General features: G+C 45.5%; 1 protein-coding gene across 1 annotated transcript; it reads right to left on the bottom strand.

The window, feature by feature from the left end:
- Positions 1 to 540: 540 nt before the first annotated feature.
- Positions 541 to 23,651, bottom strand: LOC129323947 (meprin A subunit alpha-like). The gene is made up of 13 exons (XM_054970825.1): positions 23,639 to 23,651; positions 23,261 to 23,308; positions 22,063 to 22,103; positions 21,885 to 21,960; positions 18,410 to 18,527; positions 17,863 to 18,038; positions 11,919 to 12,140; positions 10,078 to 10,224; positions 6,769 to 6,984; positions 5,153 to 5,629; positions 4,358 to 4,531; positions 3,715 to 3,794; positions 541 to 723 (listed from the first exon to the last, which is right to left on the bottom strand). Exons 1-13 carry the CDS (start codon positions 23,649 to 23,651, stop codon positions 541 to 543), a joined length of 1,971 nt encoding a protein of 656 aa, XP_054826800.1.
- Between the last annotated feature and the right edge of the window lie 235 nt (positions 23,652 to 23,886).

Below are 23,886 nucleotides of genomic sequence, written 5' to 3'. Positions count from 1 at the left end.
TTCGTTTGATTCGTGAAAACGTCACTTTTGGGGCAGCAGAAGGTCTTCAGGAAGTCCACACACACACACACACACACACACACACACACACACACCCTGTTGCCTAGGAAACTGATTGCTCAGCGCCAGGCTGTCTGCAGTGATGAACCAAAAAATGAACCAAAAGAACCAGCCAAAAGTTCGTGGCGGTTCATCAGAAATGGGCTCTGACGAACTGCTGGTTTGCGAACCACAAGCTGGTCCAGCTCGTGCCGAACTTTGGTTCGTATTTTGGTTCGGGCCTGCCTCTAATCACAGCTCAATTTTTCAGATTCCTTACTCTAGGCTCATAAGGGAAAAGTTTATTTGTTAACTTTGATGGTAACTTTGAGTGAGCTGCCCACTTTCTAATTGGTCCAGAAATTCAAACTCCTTGCTTCTAAGGAACCCATGAAAATACAAGCCACAACTGTGCAAGCCTTTGACACCTGCCGGGGGCAGAAACATGATCTGTGTCCTAGCTGGGGAGATGCCTGCAGAAGGCTGTGTTTTAGTTGGCAATTAAGTCTCCAAGCTGGCTGCTTCGTACAGCACATAGAGGAGGAAGGCTTGTCGTTGCCTCCATCCCTTGTTGTTGCTTGTATATGCAAGGAACAGCAGATAAATATTTGAGGAAGAAGAATATGAATACGTGCTGTCTGGCATTTCTCTCTTGTGCAGAAGAAAATTTTGCTTGTGGCGCACCTGGGGACATAAAGCACAGAGAGGATTCAGGTTATTATGAGGCAGGGCCTGTTTTTTCTCCTCAATGTGAAAGTTCACAGCAGCTTATGGAGAAAGGAATTTCTCCTAAAGTAATCGAGAGCCTCTATTAAGGACGGTCTGGCGATAACATTACAGTGAGCTCAAGAGAGAAGCCAGATATTCTGTGCTTTATGCCATGTCCAGAACCGTACATAGCACTGGAACGAGGCACTTATAGCTCCATCGTTTGACCCAACAGAACTGCAGCACACAAACGAAAGCAAAAAAGCACTTGGAAAAATGGTCTAGGATACCTACAGCTTGGTCTCCATTGGACATCGATACAGACATCATCAGGTTAGCAGGGATTTCGAGTGATGTGATTCGCTCAGAGAGGTCGACAAGTCGTCCAGAGGGGCCAGTCCTTTCCTCCGATGTGGAGGGAAGTCATCAGAGAAGTGCCAGGTTTTCATAAAGGAGCGTTCGCTATGCTTGAGATGGGTTAAGTCTTGTCCAAAGAGAGAAAGAGGAGAGGGGATAAATGCAGCAGGCATCTTCAGCCAAAAAAGAACTGAAAGTTGGTATCCACATTGTCCACTTTATTTAATATTACATAGAGCATAACCGCACCCTCAAAGGAGCATGCACAAATAAATTAAATGAAAATTGGCATGGTGCTGTGCACAGGGCCGGCGTGCCCATTGAGGCCATGTAAGTGATTGCCTCAGGGCGCGGGGTGCCGGAGGGGGTGCCGGAGGAGGCGCTGGGGGTGGGACCACGCATTACAGAGCTTCAGCCTCCCAGCCCTCCCACCCCATGCTGCTGCCACCACCAGCACACACCCCTAGCTGGGTGCAGCAGCTGTGGGCAGACGTCTGGGGTGGCGTACGGCAACCGAGTGGGAGACCTAGGAGGCCACCCGTGCACCGTCCCAGCTGCCCATCGCGGCAATCGGGCCGGCTTGCACACGTGCCTGTGATGACAGCACACATGATGTTATCACACAGGCTGATGCACGCATGCGTGTGCATGCGCACACACACCCAGCCCGCCAGGCGGCCTCAGCACCAAAAATCCTGCCGTCATGCCTGGCTGTGCAATACTGATTGAAATCAAATACTTAAGTTACATTAACAAGACAAAATCATTTTTAAACAATTGTAATCCCCCCGATTTTTTTTTGGAGAGGATCCACTCAGGGCCGGCGCGCCCATGGAGGCCAGGTAGGCGGTGGCCTCGGGCGCGCGGGCACTGGAGGGGCGCTGGAGGGGGTGTTGGGGGTGGAGGCACGCGCAGCGAAGCTGGCATGACTGGGCTGCAGCTACTGCTGCAGCCAGCCCCTTGCTGCCGCCGCCACCCGAGTGCAGCCTCTGTGCGCCGCTCGAGCCCCGCTGCTGCCGTCACACGCCCCAGCCGGGCGCAGCCTCCGCGCACCGCCCCTGCAGCGGCTCGCAGCTTCTGCTCCCGCTGGGGCGCGTGGCGGTGGCGGCGGCAGTGGAAGCACGGGGCTGGATGGCTGCAGCAGCAGCTGCAGCCAGCCACCCCAGCTCCTCTGCGCACTCCTCCACCCCAGCCGGGCGTAGAAGCCGTGAGCTGCTGCTGGGGCAGCGCACAGAGCAGCCTCCGCGAGCCGCTCCAGCAGCAGCTCGCAGCTTCTGCGCTCGGCGGTCCTCCGCGTGCCGCCCACCCCCCTGCAGCGCGTGATGACGTCTGCAATGACGTCATCACGCAGTCTGTGGCACGCGCGTGCAGAGCGTGCGTACGCCGCCGCAGGCGCCAAAACCTCTGGCACCGGCCCTGGATCCACTATTAATAAGACACTGAAAACATTTGTGAATTTATCTACATAAAAATGTAAATGATTCCCTACAGGATCAAGCCTGTGATCCAGCTAGTCCCCGCTGAGTACTCCACAGTGGCTAACTAGCAGAAAACAGAAAACTAGCCCACCAGGGAGAGTTATAGCCCAGGGTTTTTTTGCTTGCTATGCTAGATTTCTATTTGCAAGGAGTTCTTTGGGTAGGGGAACATAGCTGAGCATTTTAGCATGCAGTGCTAAGAAATTCCCTGCAGTGTTAAAGAAATTTGGGGGGAAGCTGGGCAGATTAGATTTACTAAGGAACTAAATCATTTCATAAAAAGAAATAGATGAGAAAAACATTTAAAAGAAATAGAAAATGAACCAGATACTGTTTCTTCTCAGTTTTCATATCCTTATTCTAATAGTAAAATAAAAAAAAGTTCAGTAGCACCTTTAAGACTAACCAACTTTACTGTAGCACAAGCTTTCGAGAACCACAGTTCTCTTCATCAGATGCATCGTCAGCTTTCGAGAACCACAGCTCTCTTACTCAGATGCATTGCCAGCTTTCGAGAACCACAGTTCTCTTCATCAGATGCATCATCAGCTTTCGAGAACCACAGCTCTCTTCATCAGGTGCATCATCAGCTTTCGAGAACCACAGCTCTCTTCATCAGGTGCATCATCAGCTTTCGAGAACCACAGCTCTCTTCATCAGGTGCATCATCAGCTTTCGAGAACCACAGCTCTCTTACTCAGATGCATTGCCAGCTTTCGAGAACCACAGTTCTCTTCATCAGATGCATCGTCAGCTTTCGAGAACCACAGCTCTCTTCCTCAGATGCATCTGACGATGACAGATGACATCACTTCCGGAAAGTGACATCATCACGCAGGTGTGGGAGGGTGGGCACTTCTCAGCAGGCTCATTTGGGGCCAAAATTGGCCCACTGCAAAGCGTAGGAGTGATCTCAGGGTGGCACGATGACATCACTCCCAAGATGGGGGTGAGGGCTCCCTCTCCCCTGCTGGGGAACCTGAGATGCCTGCTGGGATCCCTACTATCTATATCTCCTTGTGGAACAAACCCAGCACAGCTGATTCTTGATTCTTCAAGAAGACTAGTAAGGATATGCCAGGTCCTTATACCCTCCTGGTGGGAGGTGGGGGACCCGGCACCCGGCACTTACCTTGTGCCTCCCAGGAGTCTTTTTCTCACACTTGCAGGAAGTGCACACACGCTCACAGTGCTTGTGCGATGACATCACTCCTGGGAAATGATGTCATCAAGTCGGCCATGAGCATGCTCCCATGCCTCACACAGGGCAAATCCAGCTGTTTGGGGCCAAAATTGGCTCTAGCGGTGACGTCACTTCATTGCCTGCTGGTGGTGGGCAATTGCCAGGGGGTTTGCAACCTCTCATTGATTGCTGGGCAATGAGGCAAACCCCCAGGAGATTGCCCATCACTGGCAGGCAACTGGGAAGCCTACGAGTCAGGGTCGGAAAAACAATGCCCGTTAGAGTATCGAAGGTTGGGGAAAGATCACGGAACATAGATATGGGGTGTGAAACCAAGCTCACCTGATCAGCTCCAGCTATAAGAGGGGAGACCCTAACCACAAGCATGGTGGATGTCGTGGAAGAGGCAAAGGAGGAGGCAGAGTAGAGGGGGACAGATGAAGAGAGAAGGCCAGGAGTCCAAGAGAAGGAAGGCAGCAAAGAAGCTCTGGAACTGGATTCCAGGTGTAGGACCTGGGCCTGTTCAGTTGGTTTCAAAATAAAATAAATAAAACAAATGATATCATTCTATAAAAAGATGAGACTTCCATACCTTCAAAGTCTGCCAAGATAATAAGGTCATCATTTTTCAGGTAATTCCTTTGTCTTAGTTGTTCGTGTGTAACAAATCTTCTCCATTCCAACCCTGGACCCCTCCTGCAATCGCACGAAGGATCGAATTTTCCAAGAACAGAGGGGTTTCCCCACCTGGAGGCATTCTTGATGCCTACAAAACACCACATCTTATGTAATACTGTGGTTGCACTCTGCAAATGCTCCATTCAAGTACTCTCTGCATATGGTAATCTTCTGGATGAAGTTAAGTAATGGACAAAACAACAAATGAATGAAGACATCAGACAGAAGTTTGACACAGTCTTCTTCTACCTGGAAATAGCCATGGATAGTGGTGCACTTGGTTTGGAGGTACACATCTTAAATTGTGCAGTTCAGCTGCTCAGGAAGGAAAACATTTTTGCTTGCAGACAGTGTTGGCAGAGTGCCTATGCGGTAGTCAAGACACTGAACCAATTAAAGGTAGCAAAAGCTTTATTAATAGAAGTAACAAACTGGATTGGAAAGAGAAGGAAATAAACTAGCTGCCTTGCTACTTGAAAGAGAATTGCAGAGTCCTAGAAGAAAGCCTAAGAATAGCATTCTGCAGACAAGGAAAAGCCCCTTCAGAAAGAAGGTACTCTTCCTACAGTCTTATTTAGATAGATTATGCTGCCCTCTGCCCTCTCTTTATTTTTGTACACAAGACATTGCATATTCCAATAGACAGAACTGCATTTTTGACCTCCTTTTCACTCCTGTTTCCTGTGACAATTGTTCAGAAACTACATACCTTTCAAAACGTGAGCACTATCAGTTGTGAAGCTCTTTTCTATGGACCACCGTTCCTTGACATCAGAATGTTGGTCTAGCACAGTGATGGTCACCTGTCTGTTTAGAGCTGGCCATTCAAGAACATCGTCGTTCTCTCCACTGGCCAAGTGAAAAGAAATAAGGACGTGTTTTTTATGATCAGGCTTGCCTGAGGATCTTGGAGAAAGCATCATACCATAACCGTACCCTTCAGGATTATAAAATCGGGGACTTTTCAGTTTTGCGGCATAGTCCTCAGAGGAGTTAAGGAGAAGAGAGAAGTTATGGATAAGCCACACCGCGTTCGGGCACCGGGTTTCGCTGAGGGTGAGATCATCAATGAGAATCCCTCCAGATGAGTGCTCGGGATCGCCTTTTTGCCCTTCAAAGAGATACCGAAACTTTTCTTGACCTCTGAGAATCACATGGGCAATTTTCCAGTTCTTGTCACTGTCACCTGAGAAAGTAAAAGCAGATACAATGATATGCCCGATATCATCATCTTTACCAAAAACGTTTCTGATGTTCTGTGTGTGCCTACTGAACAGGGAAATGATGAGTCTGATATGGGCGGAATAAGGTGCGCCGCTAGATATTTCTTTTCTGCATAGACATGCGCTCATTTTAACATGCTCCCTGCAGTCACATACGGAACTGCATTCTTTTTAAAAAAGGAGATCCCAAACGGGCTTGGAACGGTGCTGGGGGGAGGAGGCCATGGTTCGTCAGATCCCATTTCTGACGAACTGCCATGAACTTTTAGGCTGGTTCATTTGGTTCGTTTTTTGGTTCATCACTGCAGACAGCCTGGTGCCAACCAATCGGTTTCCTAGGCAACAGGGGATGGACTTCCTGCAGACCTTCTGCTGACCTGGAAGTGAACTTCTGCTGGCCTGAAAGTGACCTTCTGCTGACCAGGAAGTGATAATTTTCTGACCTGGATATGACGTTTTCACGAACCAAATGAACCGGTTTGCGAACCAGGGGCAGGTTCGTGCAAGTTCATGGTTCGTGGTTCGTGAAATTTGATGAGCTACAAACTGCATGGTTCGGTTTCTTTCAGGTTCGTGCCCATCTCTACTCCATCCTGACTCTCCCCCCAATACAGTTTTCTTGCATGAAAACCATGCGAGGATAGTTATTTTTCCAGTTTTGCTTGAACTTTGTGATAAACCCAGGAAGCCCAACAGTTCACCACGTTGCTTGAGATTGCTGCTCTAACACTGCTTCTGATTAGCTCCAACAAATCTCACAAGATCTGGATAACAAAGACAAGGAAACAAGTTTCTATCAATATCTTCAAGCATAATCTACAGTTTATCCTAAAATGTTCCTCCTCGTGGTAACAGGGTTACAGCCTGGGCCAGGCCCTTCATGACCTCCGGGACCCAATAAAGTATTCTTTCTTCCCCACCATACTATATGAGGGCCTGCCTAGAGGAGTAGAACTCTGAAGGGTGCTGCAGCACCAGAGAGGAACTCCAACTCATCATGTGCTCACACACAGCAACAGCACAAAAATAATGTAAGCCTTCGTGGCTATTCCAGGCTCAAACGATACATATAGAGAGATTTCCAGGCAATTTTCAGAATAACCTTGAAGAGTTTGAATTTTATGTAGAGCACGAACGGTTCCAGAGCCATCATCTTTCATAACCCATATGAAAAGCCTATCCTTGGGGCTTCCGGTCATTCTGAAGAAGAACTGGAGACACTGCTGCGTCCTCCGTGGGTGCAGAATACGAGATTTCAAGACAGCGGTTTCTCCTGCCTTACCAAAGCTGGTGTCGAAAAACATGAAGTAGCCACCATCTGGGGAGAAGATAGTGGACATCTCTCCTTAATCTTAAACTAGTACAACTAAAGTAACAGCATGCATCGGTCTTGCTGCTTTATGAGAAAATACGGGCTTGTATCCTGCCACTCTGCTCTGCAAAGTCTGAAACCTTCCTCCAGGCCCAAGAGCCACGCTCCGGCAGAAGGGCCAGACTTGACTCAGTGGAGATACAAGATACAATCTGCTATCTTGTTTTGACCCCCTTAATACTGTGAATGTTTTATATATTTTTGACAAAGTGATTTGAATAGAAAAAGTACTCTGCATTTTTTTTAAAAAGAGGTAATTCTGGATTCTGAAGAACTTGTGCAAATGAATAATTGTATTTATTCAATAATAATAACATAGTAACATTTGATTTATATACCGCCCTTCAGGACAACTTAATGCCCACTCAAACTGGTTTACAAAGTATGTCATTATTATCCCCACAACAAAACACCCTGTGAGGTGGGTGGGGCTGAGAGAGCTCCAGAGAGCTGTGACGAGCCCAAGGTCACCCAGCTGGCTTCAAGCGGAGGAGTGGGGAATCAAACCCGGCTCTCCAGATTAGAGTTCCGCGCTCTTAACCACTACACCAAATTGTGCAATTTGTTTAGCCTACAAGAATAGACCGCAGCCATTCAATTAAGACAAGCCAAAGGAACAAGGCTTTTGAAATTTAGACTCCTTGGGGATAAACATCTTGTAAACCTCTATCATGTCACCCCTCAGTCGTCATTTCTCCAAGCTAAAGAGCCCCAAGTGCTTTAACCTTTCTTCATAGGGAAAGTGTTCCATCCCTTTAATCATTCTAGTTGCTATAATATCTTTTTTGAGGTGTGGTGGTGGTGACCAGAATTGTACACAGTATTCCAAATGAGGCTGTACCATTGATTTATACAGGGGCATTATGATACTAGCTGATTTGTTTTCAATTCCCTTCTTAATAATCCCCAGCATAGTGTTGGCCTTTTTTATTGCTGTCGCACACTGTATCGGCATTTTCAGTGAGTTGTCCACCACGACTCCAAGATCTCTCTCTTGGTCAGTCTCTGCCAGTTTGGACCCCATCATTGTGTATTTATATTTGGGATTTTTGGCCCCAATGTGCATTACTTTGCACTTGGCCACGATGAGCCTCATTTGCCACATTAACGCCTACTTGCCCAGCCTCGACAGATCCCTTAGGAGTGCCTCACAATCCTCCCTGTTTCTCACCACCCTGAACAATTTAGTGTCATCAGCAAACTTAGCCACTTCACAGCTTACTCCCAACTCCAAATCATTAATGAGCAAGTTAAAAAGCACCGGACCCAGTACTGAGCCCTGCGGTACCCCACTGCTTACCGTCCTCCACTGTGAATATTGCCCATTTATACTCACTCTCTACTTCCTATTCATTAGCCAGTTTTTGATCCACAAGAGGATTACACTATTATTGTGTTAAAGCAATCATTCACTGCTGCTGCACCAGATCTCTGTTGGGCGTAAAAGTGACTCAGCGTGCCTGGACGCAGGGGGCGCTATATTTCTCTTTGGTTTGGAATCAGGTGGGGTGTATTATCTCCTTACTGAGAGTCTCTCTACACAAGACATCTTACACGCTCAAGTGAAAGATCCTGCACATGTTCTCTCACTGCGGGCTCCTCACTTGCTGGCAACAGTCATACGTTTCTCTGATGTACACGGGTTGGAGGTCTATTCCTCCACTGGGGTGGGGTGGGCGAGAGGGCTTGCATCCAAACCAATGGGGTACTGTGTATTTGCAGGTGCTCATTTTTTCTTTCTGTCAATCCAGTATTTAGCAGCAAACAGACACCAGGTGGAGCTCTCCCTTTCTCTTCTGCAAAACACATCTAATCTCCGCACCTTTTTTCTTGCAGGCTGGGCAGGAGATAGCAATCTTAGAGTGCTGAATATTATGGGAAATGCTAGAGGAGACAGAGACTGAAATGGAGAAGAACTGACGCTCTTGCTTCCCAACTCAGTGGTGCCAATAGCATACGCTTGCAGAAGCTAACAGACACAAACCGAACATGTGAGTCCAGTAGCATGTGAGTCCAGCAGCACCCTTAAGACTAACCAACTTTATGTAGCATAAGCTTTTGAGAACCACTGCTCTCTTCGTCAGATGCATGGCCAAGAACTGAGGTTCTCGAAAGCTTATGCTACAATAAAGTTGGTTAGTCTTAAAGGTGCCACTGGGCTCTTTACTATTTTGCGACTACAGATGAACACGGCTAACTCCTCTGGATCTATGACCATGTGAAATCTGGAGACACATGCACCGCTATGGAGACAAAGTACACTTGAATATATGACCACACAGAAAGTAAGTCACTTGAGCATCCCCGTGTAAGATATCTTGTGCAGAGAGACTCTGAATAAGGAGACTCTCTTTGTCTAAACTAAGAATTCCTTAGCCTCAGACTCCTCCTTCGGTTCCTGTTTTGCTTCCTCCCATCCTCTGCATGGTCTTACAAGAGGCCATTGTCTCTCTGGATCCATCCTGTGAAAGCCCACATTGAGCAATCCCAGGCATGTGGAAGCAAACCAGACTGGCACACACCCAGTGCTAGAGAAGCTAGCCGGTTCTTTTAGGGGAAAGGATTGTTTTAGATTAGGATTTTATCTGCTCCTGCTACAGCGGTTTTGAACCTACTTCAGTAAGAGTAAGCTTCACAGCTCCACTGCTTCATGCATGACTGCTGTACAGGATCTAGAGTTGCCTGCTTTAGGTTGGGAAATTACTGGAGATTTGGGGGGTGAAGCTTCAGGACGGCAAGGTTTGAGAAGGGTATAATGCCATAGAGTCCACCTTCCAAGGCAGCCATTTTCTCCAGGGGAACTGATCTTTGTCACCTGGAGATCAGTTGTAATTCCGGGAGGCTGGTAACCCCAGGGGGCTGCTATGGGGTCGAGTGGGCAACCTGCTCCATTCTGGCCGATGACAGTCTTTAAAAACAAACCTGCTTATGTCTGCCTAGCCCCATTTGGGGTTCTGTAACTTGGTTACTCCACTGTGAAGGTATGTCTGGAACTGGCTCTTACATGTAAAACGCAAACGACTTTCGGACTGAAATTACCGTTGCACTTTCCGTTGAGCGTATGATCCTGATGTTTAAAGTCGGTTTTTTTGTGAAGCCAGTCAGCAGCATCTTTTGTTTCCTGAACCAGGCCACATACATCAGCTGACTCAAAATCGCACTGATCCAGAAGGGTGAGAGGTCTTGCTGAGGGGGGAAGAAAAGAACGCAAAATGAGAAGAAAGAATGCAACAGACTTGACTACAATGTTGCTGTTGCCTGGTGGCTACACACCAGGAAGTGCCTAGGCTGAGTCTCACCTCACTCTCACCCCACACTTAGGGATGCCAACATCCAGGCGGGGCCTGGAGATCTCCTGGAACTACAACATCTCCAGGCTATAGAGATCAGTTCCCCCGGAAAAGATGGCTGCATTATGCCCCACAGATGTTTCTCCCCTCCCCAAACCCCTCTTTCTCCAGGCTTCACTCTACATCTCCAGGAATTTCCCAAAGCACAGTTGGCAACTGTATCCACACTCTGCGTCAATCCCACCACTTGCAATATGAGGACAATAATTCTCACCTACATTACAGGGTTGTTGTAAGGATTATGATCTGGTGGTATTGAGTCAGTGTTATATAGACCCAAACTACATGAGACGCCAGACTCGTGTTCTTCATGTGTCGAGTCCCGCAAGGTTCCCTGGGTAGTGTAGTCTTACAAAGAACAGCCGCTCAACGTGATTCTCCTCTGGGGGAAGAGCAATGGGAAGAATTCTCTCTCTTCTGCAAAAAGCCTTGGCTTGGGTTTTCCTCCGGGAGTTCAGAGGCAGGGTGGGTGGGTAATGAAACAGGAGGAGGAAATCCAGGATGGCTTTTTGCAAGAGAGAGAGAGAGAGAGAGAGAGAGAGAGAGAGAGAGAGAGAGAGAGAGAGAGAGAGAGAGAGAGAGAGAGAGAATCACTCTCATTGCTCTTCTCCTTGTTGAAGAATCACGTTACGGATTCTCTCAGAAAAAGCAGCACTAGATTTCCTGCCTCATGTTCCCCCCACCCCACCCCTGAGCTCTCAGAGGAAAACCCGAGCCGAGACTTTTTGCAAAAGAGAAAATCCCTCCCTTCCCCTGGTGGAGAATTGCATCGAGCAGCTGTTCTTTGTAAGGTAACGCTACCTAGGGAACCTTGTGGGACCTGACATGCGCCCAAGCATCTCATGTAGTTTCCCTCATAGAATTTAGGGCGTTGAACGAAGACCCAGAAGAAACAAGTTCAAGTCCCTTGATCAACTACTATACAAAATGGGTGACTTCGCGCTAGTTACTGTCTCTCAGCCTAACCTACCTCACGGGGCTGCAGAGACAAACTATGTATGATGTTCTTCTGAGCTCCTCAGAGGAAAGATGGGGCACAAGTGAGAGAGATAGATTGGATAGATAGATTGGATGGATAGATTGGATGGATAGATAGAGGGCTTTTTTTCAGGAGGAACGTGGTAGAACGGAGTTCCGGAACCTCATGAAAATTGTCACATGGCTGGTGGCCCCGCCCCCTGATCTCCAAACAGAGGGGAGCTTAGACTGCTCTCTGCGCCGCCGAGCAGCACGGAGGGCAATCTAAACTCCCCTCTGTCTGGAAATAGGGGGCGGGGCCACCAGCCATGTGACCATTTTCTCCGAGGGCAACCCACTGTGTTCCACCACCACTTTTCCCAGAAAAAAAGCCCTGGATAGATAGATATTAAGTGCTATGAACATTTGGCAGTACTACACAAATAATGAATCTTAAAATAGGAAATATACTCAACAGAATTGCATTCCTTATCTACCATGTTACTAAAAAATAATTTTATTTATTATATTATAGTCTGCAAATTCCACGTCAGCATCTCAATATGGACTTACTGCACTTATACATTTGATAGATTTTTTGGAGATCAGTACGGCTGAAATCCAGACGTTGACCAATAATGCTGTTAAATTCGGGTATCTTGGCAGTAATTGTTGGTAACCCTTCATTTTTAGAAAACGTCGATGGGCGGTAGTGCATCATGGACTCATAATCATATTGAGTATTCAAGTCCGTGACAAACCTGTTGCTCTTTCTCTTGAAATCTTTTTTATGATCTGTTACCAAAAGAAACAAATAGTTACTGGATGTGGTTACAAAACTTGCAAAGGGGTTCTTGCCCAAGCAAGGCCAGCCTAGTGACATAACAGGATTCTAAGCCAGGTTACTATGATCGGGACAGTGGCCTATGAACACATAAAGCCAGGGTTATTTTTCTGGGGAAAGAGGTGGTGGAACTCAGTGGGTTGCCCTCGGAGAAAATGGTCACATGGCTGGTGGCCCAGCCCCCTGATCTCCAGACAGAGGGGAGTTGAGATTGCCCTCCGCGCCGCTGTGACCATTTTCAAGAGGTTCTGGAACTCCGTTCCACCGTGTTCCAGCTGGAAAAAAGCCCTGCATAAAGCTACCTTACATTAAATCATTCTATTATAAGTCCAATATTTTCTTCTCTGACTGGCAGTGTAGATGTAGCCTTAGATTCACTCATTAGAGAAGTGGGATTAGCTGTATGTCCTGTAAAGTGTACAGTCAGCACCAAATTACACAGTATACCACTATCAGAGATCTTGGAGTGATTCACCCCTGCAAATATTTAAACTTTTAAGTTTTTGGAGAATCAGATTAAGGCCACAGCACAAGGGACATTGAGTATCCAGCCCTCAGGAAGAAAATAGTCTGGAAGGGCAAATTTGATTCTAACAAAGATTATATGGGAAATTATTGCCTCTAGTCTGAACTAGAGCCCTTTGTGGCTGCAGTTCATTATTTTTTTTAATTTTTAAGAATTTTATACACATATACAGAATACAGTTGTAGAAAAACAATAAACACTGTCTGTAAAACATTTAAAAATGGTGACAAATAGCATTTCAAAATAGGGTTGCCAGTATCCAGATGGGACCTGTAGATTTTCCAGAATTACAGCTGATGTCCAGAAAACAGAGATTAGTTCCCCTGGAGAAAATGGCATCTTTGGAGGGTAGACTTTATAGCATTATAACCTGCTGAATTCCCCCCACCCCCAACGCTCAGTCTCCACCCCCCTCAAATCTCCAGGAATTTCCCAACCTGGACTTGGTAACCCTATTTCAAAACATTAATGCAAAAACAATAAAATATCAGTTAAAATTACTTAGTTAGGCATCTTCTTTTCCATGCAATTAATTAGAGACTAACAAGAATTACTCAAAGCATTAATATTCTTAGAATATGAGTTTTAAATTTTAAAAAATGGCAGGATATCTAGTCACGGATTTTCTGTTGTATTGTCTGTTCTGTTTGTCAGTGGCAAAACTGAGTTTGTTGCTGCAGGTTAATGTGTGAATCACGCCATATAGACTCCTTTGGAATGGAAGCAATTTACAAGAGACCACCATGGAAAGTGGATTCTAGGAAAGCACTTCAGTGACTTCCAAATTTTTGTGAGAAAATATTAATTCTTATTTGTGTCAGGGCTTGTCGCTGCCGCCACTGGGCAGGGCACCGGCTGGGCTGGCCCTGACGTCAGAGGGGCGCCAGGGATGCTGCAGGACCCTGCTCTGTGGAAGGAGGGGCGGTATACATCACCCAGACTCCCTCTCAGTCCACTCGCTGGCCTGCTCAACCTGGCCTGCTCACCCCCTGCGTCCTCCATCATCTCCTCCTCCCAGAACTCTCCTCCAAGCCTCCACTCTCGCACTGCTCTGCTCTCACTCCACACCATCACTCCTTACTCACACCCACCACCTCAGAGCTCTTCCTAGCCACCCTTTATAGGGTTTCCTTTCTCCGCCCTGCCCTCCTTCCAGGCTTGTTCCCTCTCCTGTCTTGGCCCAGCTGTGCCTTCCCTCAGGTGTTTCCCTCCTATCACTAACCCCTTCTAGGCTTCCTTGCCTTGCTGGCAGGGTGGGGTTGAATGTGAGCCATCCCCAGCTGAGGTCTCCTTGGCCTTGCTCACGAGGAGCTGCCCTGGCCAGCTTCTGGGCCGCCTGCTCATTGCTGCTGGGCGGGTCTGACCATCTCCTCCCCCAGAATGCCTGTGGCAGCTCCACCTGGAGGGGCTTGGCTCCTAGCAACTCCTGAACCAGGCTACTGTCCTCTAGCCAGGGTGTGGCTCTGGGCTGTAGTGGCTGCTTCTCCTCCTTGGCTGGTAAGGACTCTGTTTGGGCTGCTGCTGGGTCCCTATTCCTCCTGCCTTGGCCCTTTTCCTCTGGCCTGCTTAGCCCCCTCTCCTCCCCCTGGAGGGTGGGACTAGCTGGTCTCTCCCTGCTCCCTCCAGCCCTCTGAGGCTTTGGCCTTTCGCCCGTTCCCCCTGGAGTAGGCAGGTTCTGGACCTGGTTGCTGGCTGGGGTGGCAGGGCCGCTGCCTCCTGGTTGCCTCCCACTGTTCCCTCCTGGCAAGTCTGGGGGCTGGGGCTCAGACCCCGGACAATTTGTGCCATTCTTTATTTTGAAAAAAGGAGATGCCGAAGATTGCAGCAATTATCGGACGATAGCATTAATTTTCTACTCAAGTAAAGTGATGCTCAAGATTCTACAACCCAGACTCATACCATATATGGCACAAGAAATGCCAGTTGTGCAAGCTGGATTCAGAAAAGGAAGAGGCACAAGAGATCATATTGCAAATATACAATGGCTAATGGAGCATACCAGAGAATTTCAGAAGAAAATTATCCTGTCTTTTATAAATTACTACAAAGCTTTTGACTGTGTGAATCATGAAAAGTTATGGACAGTTAAAAATATGAGAGGGTACCACAACATCTGATTGTGTTGACACACATCCTGTACTCTAGACGAGAGGCTACTCTTAGGACAGAATACGGGGAAATAAAATGGTTTCTAATTGGCAAAGATTGTCAGACAAGGAAGTATATTATCTTCCTATCTGTTCAACCTATTTGCAGAACATGTAAGGAAAATTGGATTAGATTTAGAAGAAAATGGAGTGAAAATTGGTGGAAGGAACTTGAAATATGTAAATGGCACCACATTACTGGAAGAAAATAGTGAAGCCTTGAAAACTGGTGAAGGTTACAAGAGAAAGTGCTGAAGCAAGATTACAAACGAACATCAAGAAGACAAAAGTAATCACTACTGAAAACTTATACAAGTTTAATTATACAAGTTATACAATGAAAAATACAATGAAAAAACTGAAATTGTTAAAGATTTTCTATTCCTTGGCTCAATCATCAACCAAAAGAAAGACTGCAATGAAGAAATCAAAAGGAGATTGAGACTTGGAAGAGTAGCCATGGAGGAACTAGAAAGATCCTTAAGGACAAAGAAGTGTTGTTGGGGACCAAAATCAACATAATCCACACTGTGGTATTTCCCATTACTATGTATGGATGTTAAAGCTGGGAAGTGTAGAAAGCTGACAGGAAGAATATTGAATCACTTGAAATGTGGTGCTGGAGGAGAGTTTTACAGATTTCGTAGATGATCAAAAGACAAGTAAGTGAGCTCTAGATCAAATGAAGCATGAATTTTCCCTAGAAGCTAAAATGATAAGATTGTGGCTATTGTACATTGGTCACATCATGAGGAGACAAGACTCACTGGAAAAATCAATAATGCTAGGAAAAGTGGAAGGCAGTAGGAAAAAAGGAAGGCCTAAAACGGGATGGCTTGACTCAATAAAGGAAGCCACATCCTCCAGTTTGTAAGATCTGAGCAAGGCTGTTAATGATAGAATGTTTTGGACATCTTTCATTCATAGGGTTGCCATAGGTTGGAGGCAACTTGACAGCCTATAACAAACACACAAGCCTGAAAGTGATTGGCTGAAACAACCAGGGAGTTCCACCGGTAAAGAGGTACAACTTGCTAACACACAACCGGGGAATCAATACTCTATTATAACCAACTTTTAGTATTTAATGTTATCAAAGTGCCAAGTGCAAAATTGTGCAATAAATACATCAATTGATAAATAAATACATACAATAAATACTGTGTACAAAATCTGTCATCCACAATGTTGTCAATTTTTTAGCTCAAATGAGCAATGTCCACTGTATAAGAACCGGAGTGCTTGAAGACGCGTCAGGAACAGATTGCAATGAAAAATAGTCCACAATCTGAGAATGGAACCACATAACCAAATTGCATATTGCCGACGGGCTTGTGCATGCAATTCTCAATTCCCGTTTCGTTCTATAACTTCTTCCTGGGCAATATTACATTAGACTGGAAAGAAATTACATCCATAATATAAAACAATTTTAAATTTACACTATTTATTATTTACAAAAATTCAATTTTAAACTCTACTCACTCACTAATCCTTGACGCTCCAATTCCCATAGCACCCGACTGGACATTCCAATTAACCACCTGATGGAAGTTCCCATTCCATGCCCTCATTATTAACATCGTTTGCTAATCACCTACATGATCATCTTCTCATGGTTAAAGGGGAAACCCCCCTGTATTCCAATATCCCACGATCTCACAGTATTCCATAGGATCTAGCAGCAGAAGAACAGCCTAAGTCTCTGTGCCTAATTTCTTATCCTATAAAGCAAGCTAAATTTAGCTCGTTGTTAAGTCCCAAAGGGGCAAGAGACTTCAATTTAAAAATCCATTGTGCCTCTAACTGTAACAGTCTCTTCGAGCAGTCTGAAATACACGGGTCCGTGATGACTTCTAGTACAGAGACTCTAAGGCTTTTTAGATCTTTAAGGTCTCCGTGCTTCTCCCAGTAATGGCTGACCAGAGGAGCCTCCTCCACTCTGTTTCTGACCCGGGAGATGTGTTCCTGTATTCTTGTTTTTAAGGGGCGCAGGGTGCTACCAACATAGTACAGCTGACAACTACACCTAATTACATATACCACACTCGAGGTCTTGCATGTGGTAAAGTTTCTTTGATTGCCCATTGGTCCGTCTATTAAATTGTTTAATTTTACCATCATGCAGCAAACGTTGCATTCCCCACATGGGAAGTGGCCCTGTGGCATAGTTCCCACTTGGTTAGTTGTTTTAAACTCTGAACGTGTTAATATGTCTTTAAGGGAACGCGTACGCCGATAGCCTATTTCTGGGGGTTGTTCACATCCCGGAATTTCAGCTACCAAATGCCAATGTGCTTTTATTATATTCCGGATATGGGTAGTTAGGTAGGTATATTCCATGGCCCATTTTAACGAGCCACTTCTGAGGCAGTTTTTGGGTTTTAAAAGGTCCGTTCGGGGCGTGGCCATTGCCCTGGAGCGCGCCAATTCAATGGCGGGCCATGGATAACCCCTCCTCGCAAACGCTGCACTGAGCTCTGCCCCACTTTCCCCATGAAAGTGATTGGCAGCAATTCAAAAATGACAAAACTAAGACTAATGCACTTTGGTCAAATCATGAAGAGACAAGATTTACTGGGAAAGGCAACAATGCTAGGAAAGATGGAAAGCAACAGGAAAAGAGGAAGACTCAAAAGGAGATGGCTTGACTCAGTAAAGGAAGCCACCACCTTCAGTTTGCAAGACCTGATCAAGGCTGTCAACGTTAGGACATTCTGGAGTTGTTAATTTATAGGGTCTTCATAAATCAGAAGCAGCTTGATGGTACACAACACACACTTTTGTGCTGTGGCTTTATGAATGTGATCTGCACAACCCCCATGTCCACATACATTGTCCTGAAAGAATTATTTGTGAATAAAATCTTCATTGCCAAAGAGAACAAAACAAGAAAATGAAATAATGAAATGATCCACCTGCTTCCTCGTGCTTCAAGAGACATGGCAAACCAGCTGCAACTTTTGTCTTCTAAATCATTTAATGAGATTGAAAACCAACCTGGAACAATGCGATTCCACCAGATTTTGACATAATCGTCTCGGTCTGTCCTTGCCTGCTCGTGGTAGAATCCCAGCGCATGTAAGAGTTCATGTGTCACAATGCCTTTCTTTTCGCACCCTTTACCAACAGAAATGTTTTGGCCATTCTTCATATTCCCAATGAAGGACCAGCACCTGAGAAACAGAAGCAGAGAGAATGGCATTATCAGTCAAACTGGCAGAACAACAACAACAAAAATAATAATAGAAGAAGACAGTGGAACAAGAGAATCCTTAAGCATGGTAAAGAGAAGGCAAACCAAAAAAAAAAATCATGAAGGAAAGGAGAAGGCTAGAAGGTGTTGAATGTCTTCCCAGTTTGTGCTAGTCCATACTAGCAGTTACTCAGACTATAAAATCAAGTTCAACCTGAGGGGAAAAGGATTACTCAATCTCACTGCCTTGTGAGGAGGCACTGGCTGGAACTATATATGCCTCATTCAGACATTTCTGAGGAAAAAAGTATCTCCATTATGTAATTCGAATCACACAGGTCTTTTACTTACCCTTTAAGGTTCTGAAATTTTATAAACGATTTCTCTCCTTCATATGGTTTAAAACCCACACAAGTCTTTAAGCTGAATCCTTCAAGGGCTTTAAGGATCACCCCTTTGGCATTGAGATCTAAAATATAATTCATTACAAGTATTTTTAGCATTCATACTCAAACTTTCTGTATCTGAAGACTGGATACAGCACAAAGCAAGATACTTTATTCTCCCTAAGTAAATGCTAATAAATGGGGGAGCAGTATTTAACGGGTGGCCTCAGGGCTTTTTTTCAGCTGGAACACGGTGGAATGGAGTTCCGGAACCTCTTGAAAATGGTCACATGGCTGGTGGCCCCGCCCCCTGATCTCCAGATGGAGAGGAGTTTAGATGGCCCTCCGCACCACCGAGCGGAGTTTAGATGGCCCTCTGCTCCACCGAGCAGAGTTTAGATGGCCCTCCGCGCCACTGAGCGGTGCAGAGGGCAATCTAAACTCCTCTCTGTCTGGAGATCAGGGGGCGGGGCCTCCAGCCATGTGACCATTTTCTCCAAGGGCAACCCACTGAGTTCCACCACCTCTTTTCCCAGAAAAAAAGCCCTGGGTGGCCTTATTTGTTGAGGCACATTCAAGTAGGACACTTGGAGCTTGCTTATTCTGGGTGAATCCATTAGTCCAAGTAGTCCAGGACCTCCAAAGATCTCAGGCAGACATTTCACCCTGCTTTGCTCTTGAGACCTTTTAATTGGATATGCTAGATCTGGGATGTGTTGATGCTCCCACTAAACTCAGCCATGTTATAAATTCATTTAAAGTTGATGGGATTGTAACCTCCATGAGTTAATTGGTTTAGCCCAGCAGGGTGTAGTCAGTAGCTAGAGCCAGGCAGCTGAGGAAGAAGTTGGTTGATGGGGAGCTGAATAATAATTAAAATGCTCTTATCGCTGTGAATAAGGTAGTCAAATGTTGTATGTGAACAATATGACTTAAAGTGGTGTTTGTGTATTGCGTTTGGATGGTGTTACTGGGATTATCTTATTTTTGCAGGGCTGTAGTTCCCCAGCAAGAGGACAGAAGCCTGGGCTGCAGTTGCTTCGAATTGGAAGGATAGTGAAAAAAGGACTCTATCACTTGTCTGATTCCACTAAGTTGAACTGTTTACCTTTTCAAAGCTGGTTGCACTTAAGAGTTTAGTAAAAGGGGGGGGGAAGTATTGTATTAATTGTTAAAAGGGTTTTAAAAGATTTTTTTCTTAACTTAAATTTGCATGAAAGTTTGCTTCCTAAGCCCCATAGAACCCATACGAGGAGAAGTTACAGGGTCATATTTGAATGTGTAGCTCATTTTAGTGGCCGACGGGAGGGTGGGTGAGGTGCAGTAACTGCCTGACTACATGTACTCCATGTGGGTGGCACGCAGCACAAATGACAGGGCTTGCGCTCACATCCTAGAAAATGATGACTTTTCTGGTACGATTCAGGAGAACGTGATGTAAATACACACCACCCCCAAACCCCCCCATCCCCCATCCCCTGATTTGGGCCTGGCAACCCCATTTTAGTGAGTTATTGAGTGATGGCTGTGCCTGTCCTACAAGCAACATGGAATTTGTGGGCTCAGTTGTGAGACCATCTTAGATAGATGATTTAGATAATACATTTTTTTAAGTGGCCAGAATATAGTGTTTCAGGATTAACAACAACAACAACAACATTCAATTTATATACCGCCCTTCCGGACAACTTAACTCCCACTCAGAGTGGTTTACAAAGTGTGTTGTTATCCTCATGACAGACACCCTGTGAATGGGTGGGGCTGAGAGAGCTCCAAGAAGCTGTGACTGACCCAAAGTCACCCAGCTGGCTTCAAGTGGAGGAGTGGGGAATTAAACCTGCTCCTCCAGATTAGCGTCCTGCTGCTCTTAACCACTTAATTATATGCCAGTTATGCTTATGTCCCCTCTGGGATCATGGCAACCCTAGAATTGCTTTAGCTGCCATTTGCAGGTTTCACCCATTCCTCAAATTTGTAGGAGTTCGTGGGGAGGTGGGAATGCTCATGAGTGAATTGAAATGCTATATGTTGGGTTGCATTCAGAGAAATGCAAATGGAGTTTCACTGGTACCAGCTGTGCCATCCCACCTCATCCTTCCATTTGCAGACCCTTTAGCACCCTGAAAACCACTCTTGAGGGTTCGGGAGATTCTGTGGAGGCATGGGGTGCACTGTGGGGACTGCAGGGAGAATCAGAAATTGGGAACCCACCTTCATCCCAATGCAAGGGGTTCTTTGGGGTTCGGTTTCAAAGCCCCGGGCAGGAAGTACATCCTCTTAACAGACCTTTAAGGACTTTCATACTCCCATTTTATATGTAGGACACTTTGGCTGAAAGACAACTCTGAGCCTAAATCTGGTTCTTAATTCAATAGTTTCCAACAACCCTGGGCAAGGGGCGGCAGCTTAATCATACAGTATCTGCTTTGCATATAGAAAGTACCAGGTTCAGTTCCCAATGCCTCCAGTTGTTTTTTAAAAAGGAACAAGTAGTAGGTGATAGAAAAGACCTCTACTAAAAACCTTGGAAATTCCACTGCCAGGCAGAGTAGGCAATACTAATCTTGATAGACCAGTGGTTGAACTCACTGTAAGGCAGCTTCCTGTGTTCCCATGATCCTGAGCAGGGGTCATTTCGTAGAAAAAAAGCTGGAGGGACTCATTAGCATAACATTAGCATATGCCACACCCCCTGACATCACCTATCCTGGCTGTTTTGGACCCAATCCTGGCCATTCAGGTCTGAAATTGGGCCCAAAATGGCAAAAAGGGGCTGAAAATGGCCAAAAAGGGGCCCAAAATGGTCAGGATCAAGCCGCTGCTGACTGGGAGAGTGATCCACCACCCATCAGAGGCCCAATCCAGGCTTTTTCAGCCCCAATCCAGGCTGAAATGGGCCCCAAATGGCTGAGAGTCAGGTGGGCAGGGCCACTTGTCATGATGACCTCTTAGGGGAACTGCCGGAACTGCGTTCCTGCGCCTCCCCCCTCGAAATGAGCCCTGATCCTGAGGTTGAAATGCCTCCAATCCCAGTGCTTCTGGGACAGTCCTTCCATATCACTTTGATCAAAGGGATTATTCAGGGAATGTCTGCCGGCTTGCATGACTTTCATTCATTACATCTGTGGCACTAGCATAGGTGAAGTTCATTGAACTCTATGGTTCTAGAAGCCCCATTAAACTGAATGAGAATTGTGACAAAGTGCTGTTCCTCCCTTCCATTCAGTTCAATGGGACTTTCACAGGGGAATTTCCAGGCTGGATATTGCATTAACTATCAATGCATCCAATTCCTTGCTCCTTTCTCTCTTTTTTAAAAAAGAATATGTATTTATTTTTCTCCATAGATCAAAATGCTTTTCTGAAATCACCAAAAGGATCAGGTTTGACCTTAGTGCATTGCAATAACACAAGGTTTTTTTGTTTTGTTTTGTTTTTACCCAGGTTGTCTGCCAGAATGAATGGAATCGGAAGTTTCCATCGGCGTTTCTCATTTCTTAATGCATTACGCTCTCTCTGTTAGAAATACGAATTGAGATTAGAGTATTTATCCTTTGGAACATAAACTGAGTTACGTCTATTATGAATAAACGGAGTAAGCAGTTCAAAAAGACTCACGGGCAGTGCAATATCCCCTTCGAAGAGGTCCAGCCCAGCTGCTGGAAGGAAGGCAATGGAGAAGGAGGTAGTTAAAATCCAAATGCAAAAGTGGGGGCTTTTAGGCTATTAATTTTTTTTTTTACCCTTTGAAGATTTTTGCAAAAAAAAAAAGACAACGTGACTCTTATTTCCAAGCAAAAAAAGCAGAAAACTAAAAGATACAATCAATAATAATAACCTATTATAAAGAGAGGAAACATTAAGAGACTTGAGGAATGACAATGCAGAATGTATCTGAGGTTCATCTAACCTTGTCTCTTATATTCAAGCTGGATTCTTCGGCTTCAAGTAATTCAGATGGGGCCACATAAAGCCGTTCAAAGTCAAGTTCATGTAGGAGGAAGGCTGTGATTTTGCAAGCGGTAATTTCTTGTCTCGTTCATAGCAGGGCACCCAAAGAGCAAACCTGGGAGGATTTATTCCCCTCCCCTTCAAAGGCCCTCCAGAAAGGAATTGTTTTAACCAATCTCTAGAAGGCCATCAGTAAATCATTTCTAAAGACTAGAGAAGTTGTAATGCGAGCACAGTACAATACTAAGAGTTCGTCCAATCCAGGGCTTTTTTTCTGGGAAGAGGTGGGAGTTGAGATTGCCCCCCACACCGCTCAGCAACGCGGAGGGCAATCTAAACTCCCCTCTGTCTGGAGATCAGAGGGCGGGGCCACTGGCCATGTGACCATTTTCAAGAGGTTCCGGAACTCTGTTCCACTATGTTCCCGCTGAAAAAAAGCCCTGGTCCAATCTAAGCCCATTGAAATCACTGGAGTAACTCTGTTTAGGATTGCACTGTCAGTTTCCATCTTTGAATCTCGGAAGCAATATCCCATCCACCCATATATGAGCTCATATCTCAGACCTCCAAATAATGGACCGTGAAGGACAGAACTATATATCAAACAGTTTATTATAATTTGATTATATTCCACAAGGGATTTATGACAGCTGCAATTTAAAGGGGAGACAAGTGAAGAAAAAAATTTAACACTTTTTACCGAATCATGACTTGTCCTTCCTAAAAATTACCTTGCTTTTATTCTCACTGAAGGGGGGAGGGAAATCATGGAACTATATGTATCATGTAGTTTCATTCTAAGATCACCCCAGCATTTAACTTTCTCAATGCACGGCATCTTTTGAAAATCCTAAGGGTAACAAACCTTCATTTATTTCTGTAATATCTGTTTCCTGTTCACCAGAATCAGCATCTAACCAATGCAAATGAAAAAGAAAAATGTTTAGCTTCCAGTCCAGGAGTTCAAGCCTTTTCTGAGCCAAGCTACAAGTGACGCCTTACACAGGTTGGACACTTGTCAGCTTCCCTCAAGTTTTGATGGGAAATGTAGGCATCCTGGTTTTACTGCTTGGCTCTCCATTACAGCTGCAAGACCAGGATGCCTACATTTCCCATCAAAACTTGAGGGAAGCTGACAAGTGTCCAACCTGTGTCAGGCATCACTTGTAGCTTAGCTCTCTGTTCCCAACACCCAAAGAAAGAAAAACAATGGCTTCTCAAGACAGTTTTGGCGCCACCTTACCCTCTATCGTCATCGAGTGCCTGACCTAAAAAGAGAGAAAAGTCTATAATGTGTTTCTTGTGCTTGGCAATCACAGAAAGAAATGAGAAAGTCACATAGCTGAATGAGGCTTACCGAAAATGAGATGCAATATACAAAAAACAGAGTGAGGCTGAAGAACTGGAAGATTGGCTTTGAAGTCATAGCTGAAGTGGCTGGAAGGTTTAGATCGTAAAGACTCACGGAGGTAGTTGAACGTTCCTGTGACT

Source organism: Eublepharis macularius, chromosome 1 (genome assembly GCF_028583425.1).
Source record: "Eublepharis macularius isolate TG4126 chromosome 1, MPM_Emac_v1.0, whole genome shotgun sequence".
Classification (NCBI taxonomy): Eukaryota; Metazoa; Chordata; class Lepidosauria; order Squamata; family Eublepharidae; genus Eublepharis; species Eublepharis macularius.
This window is presented reverse-complemented; position numbering and strand designations above follow the sequence as displayed.

Coding starts and splice junctions, on each gene's coding strand:
- LOC129323947 (XM_054970825.1), bottom strand. Junction 12,141..17,862: donor GTGGAATCGCATTGTTCCAG/GTTGGTTTTCAA, acceptor TTTTGGTAACAG/ATCATAAAAAAGATTTCAAG. Junction 3,795..4,357: donor TATCTTGGCAGACTTTGAAG/GTATGGAAGTCT, acceptor ATCATTTCCCAG/GAGTGATGTCATCGCACAAG.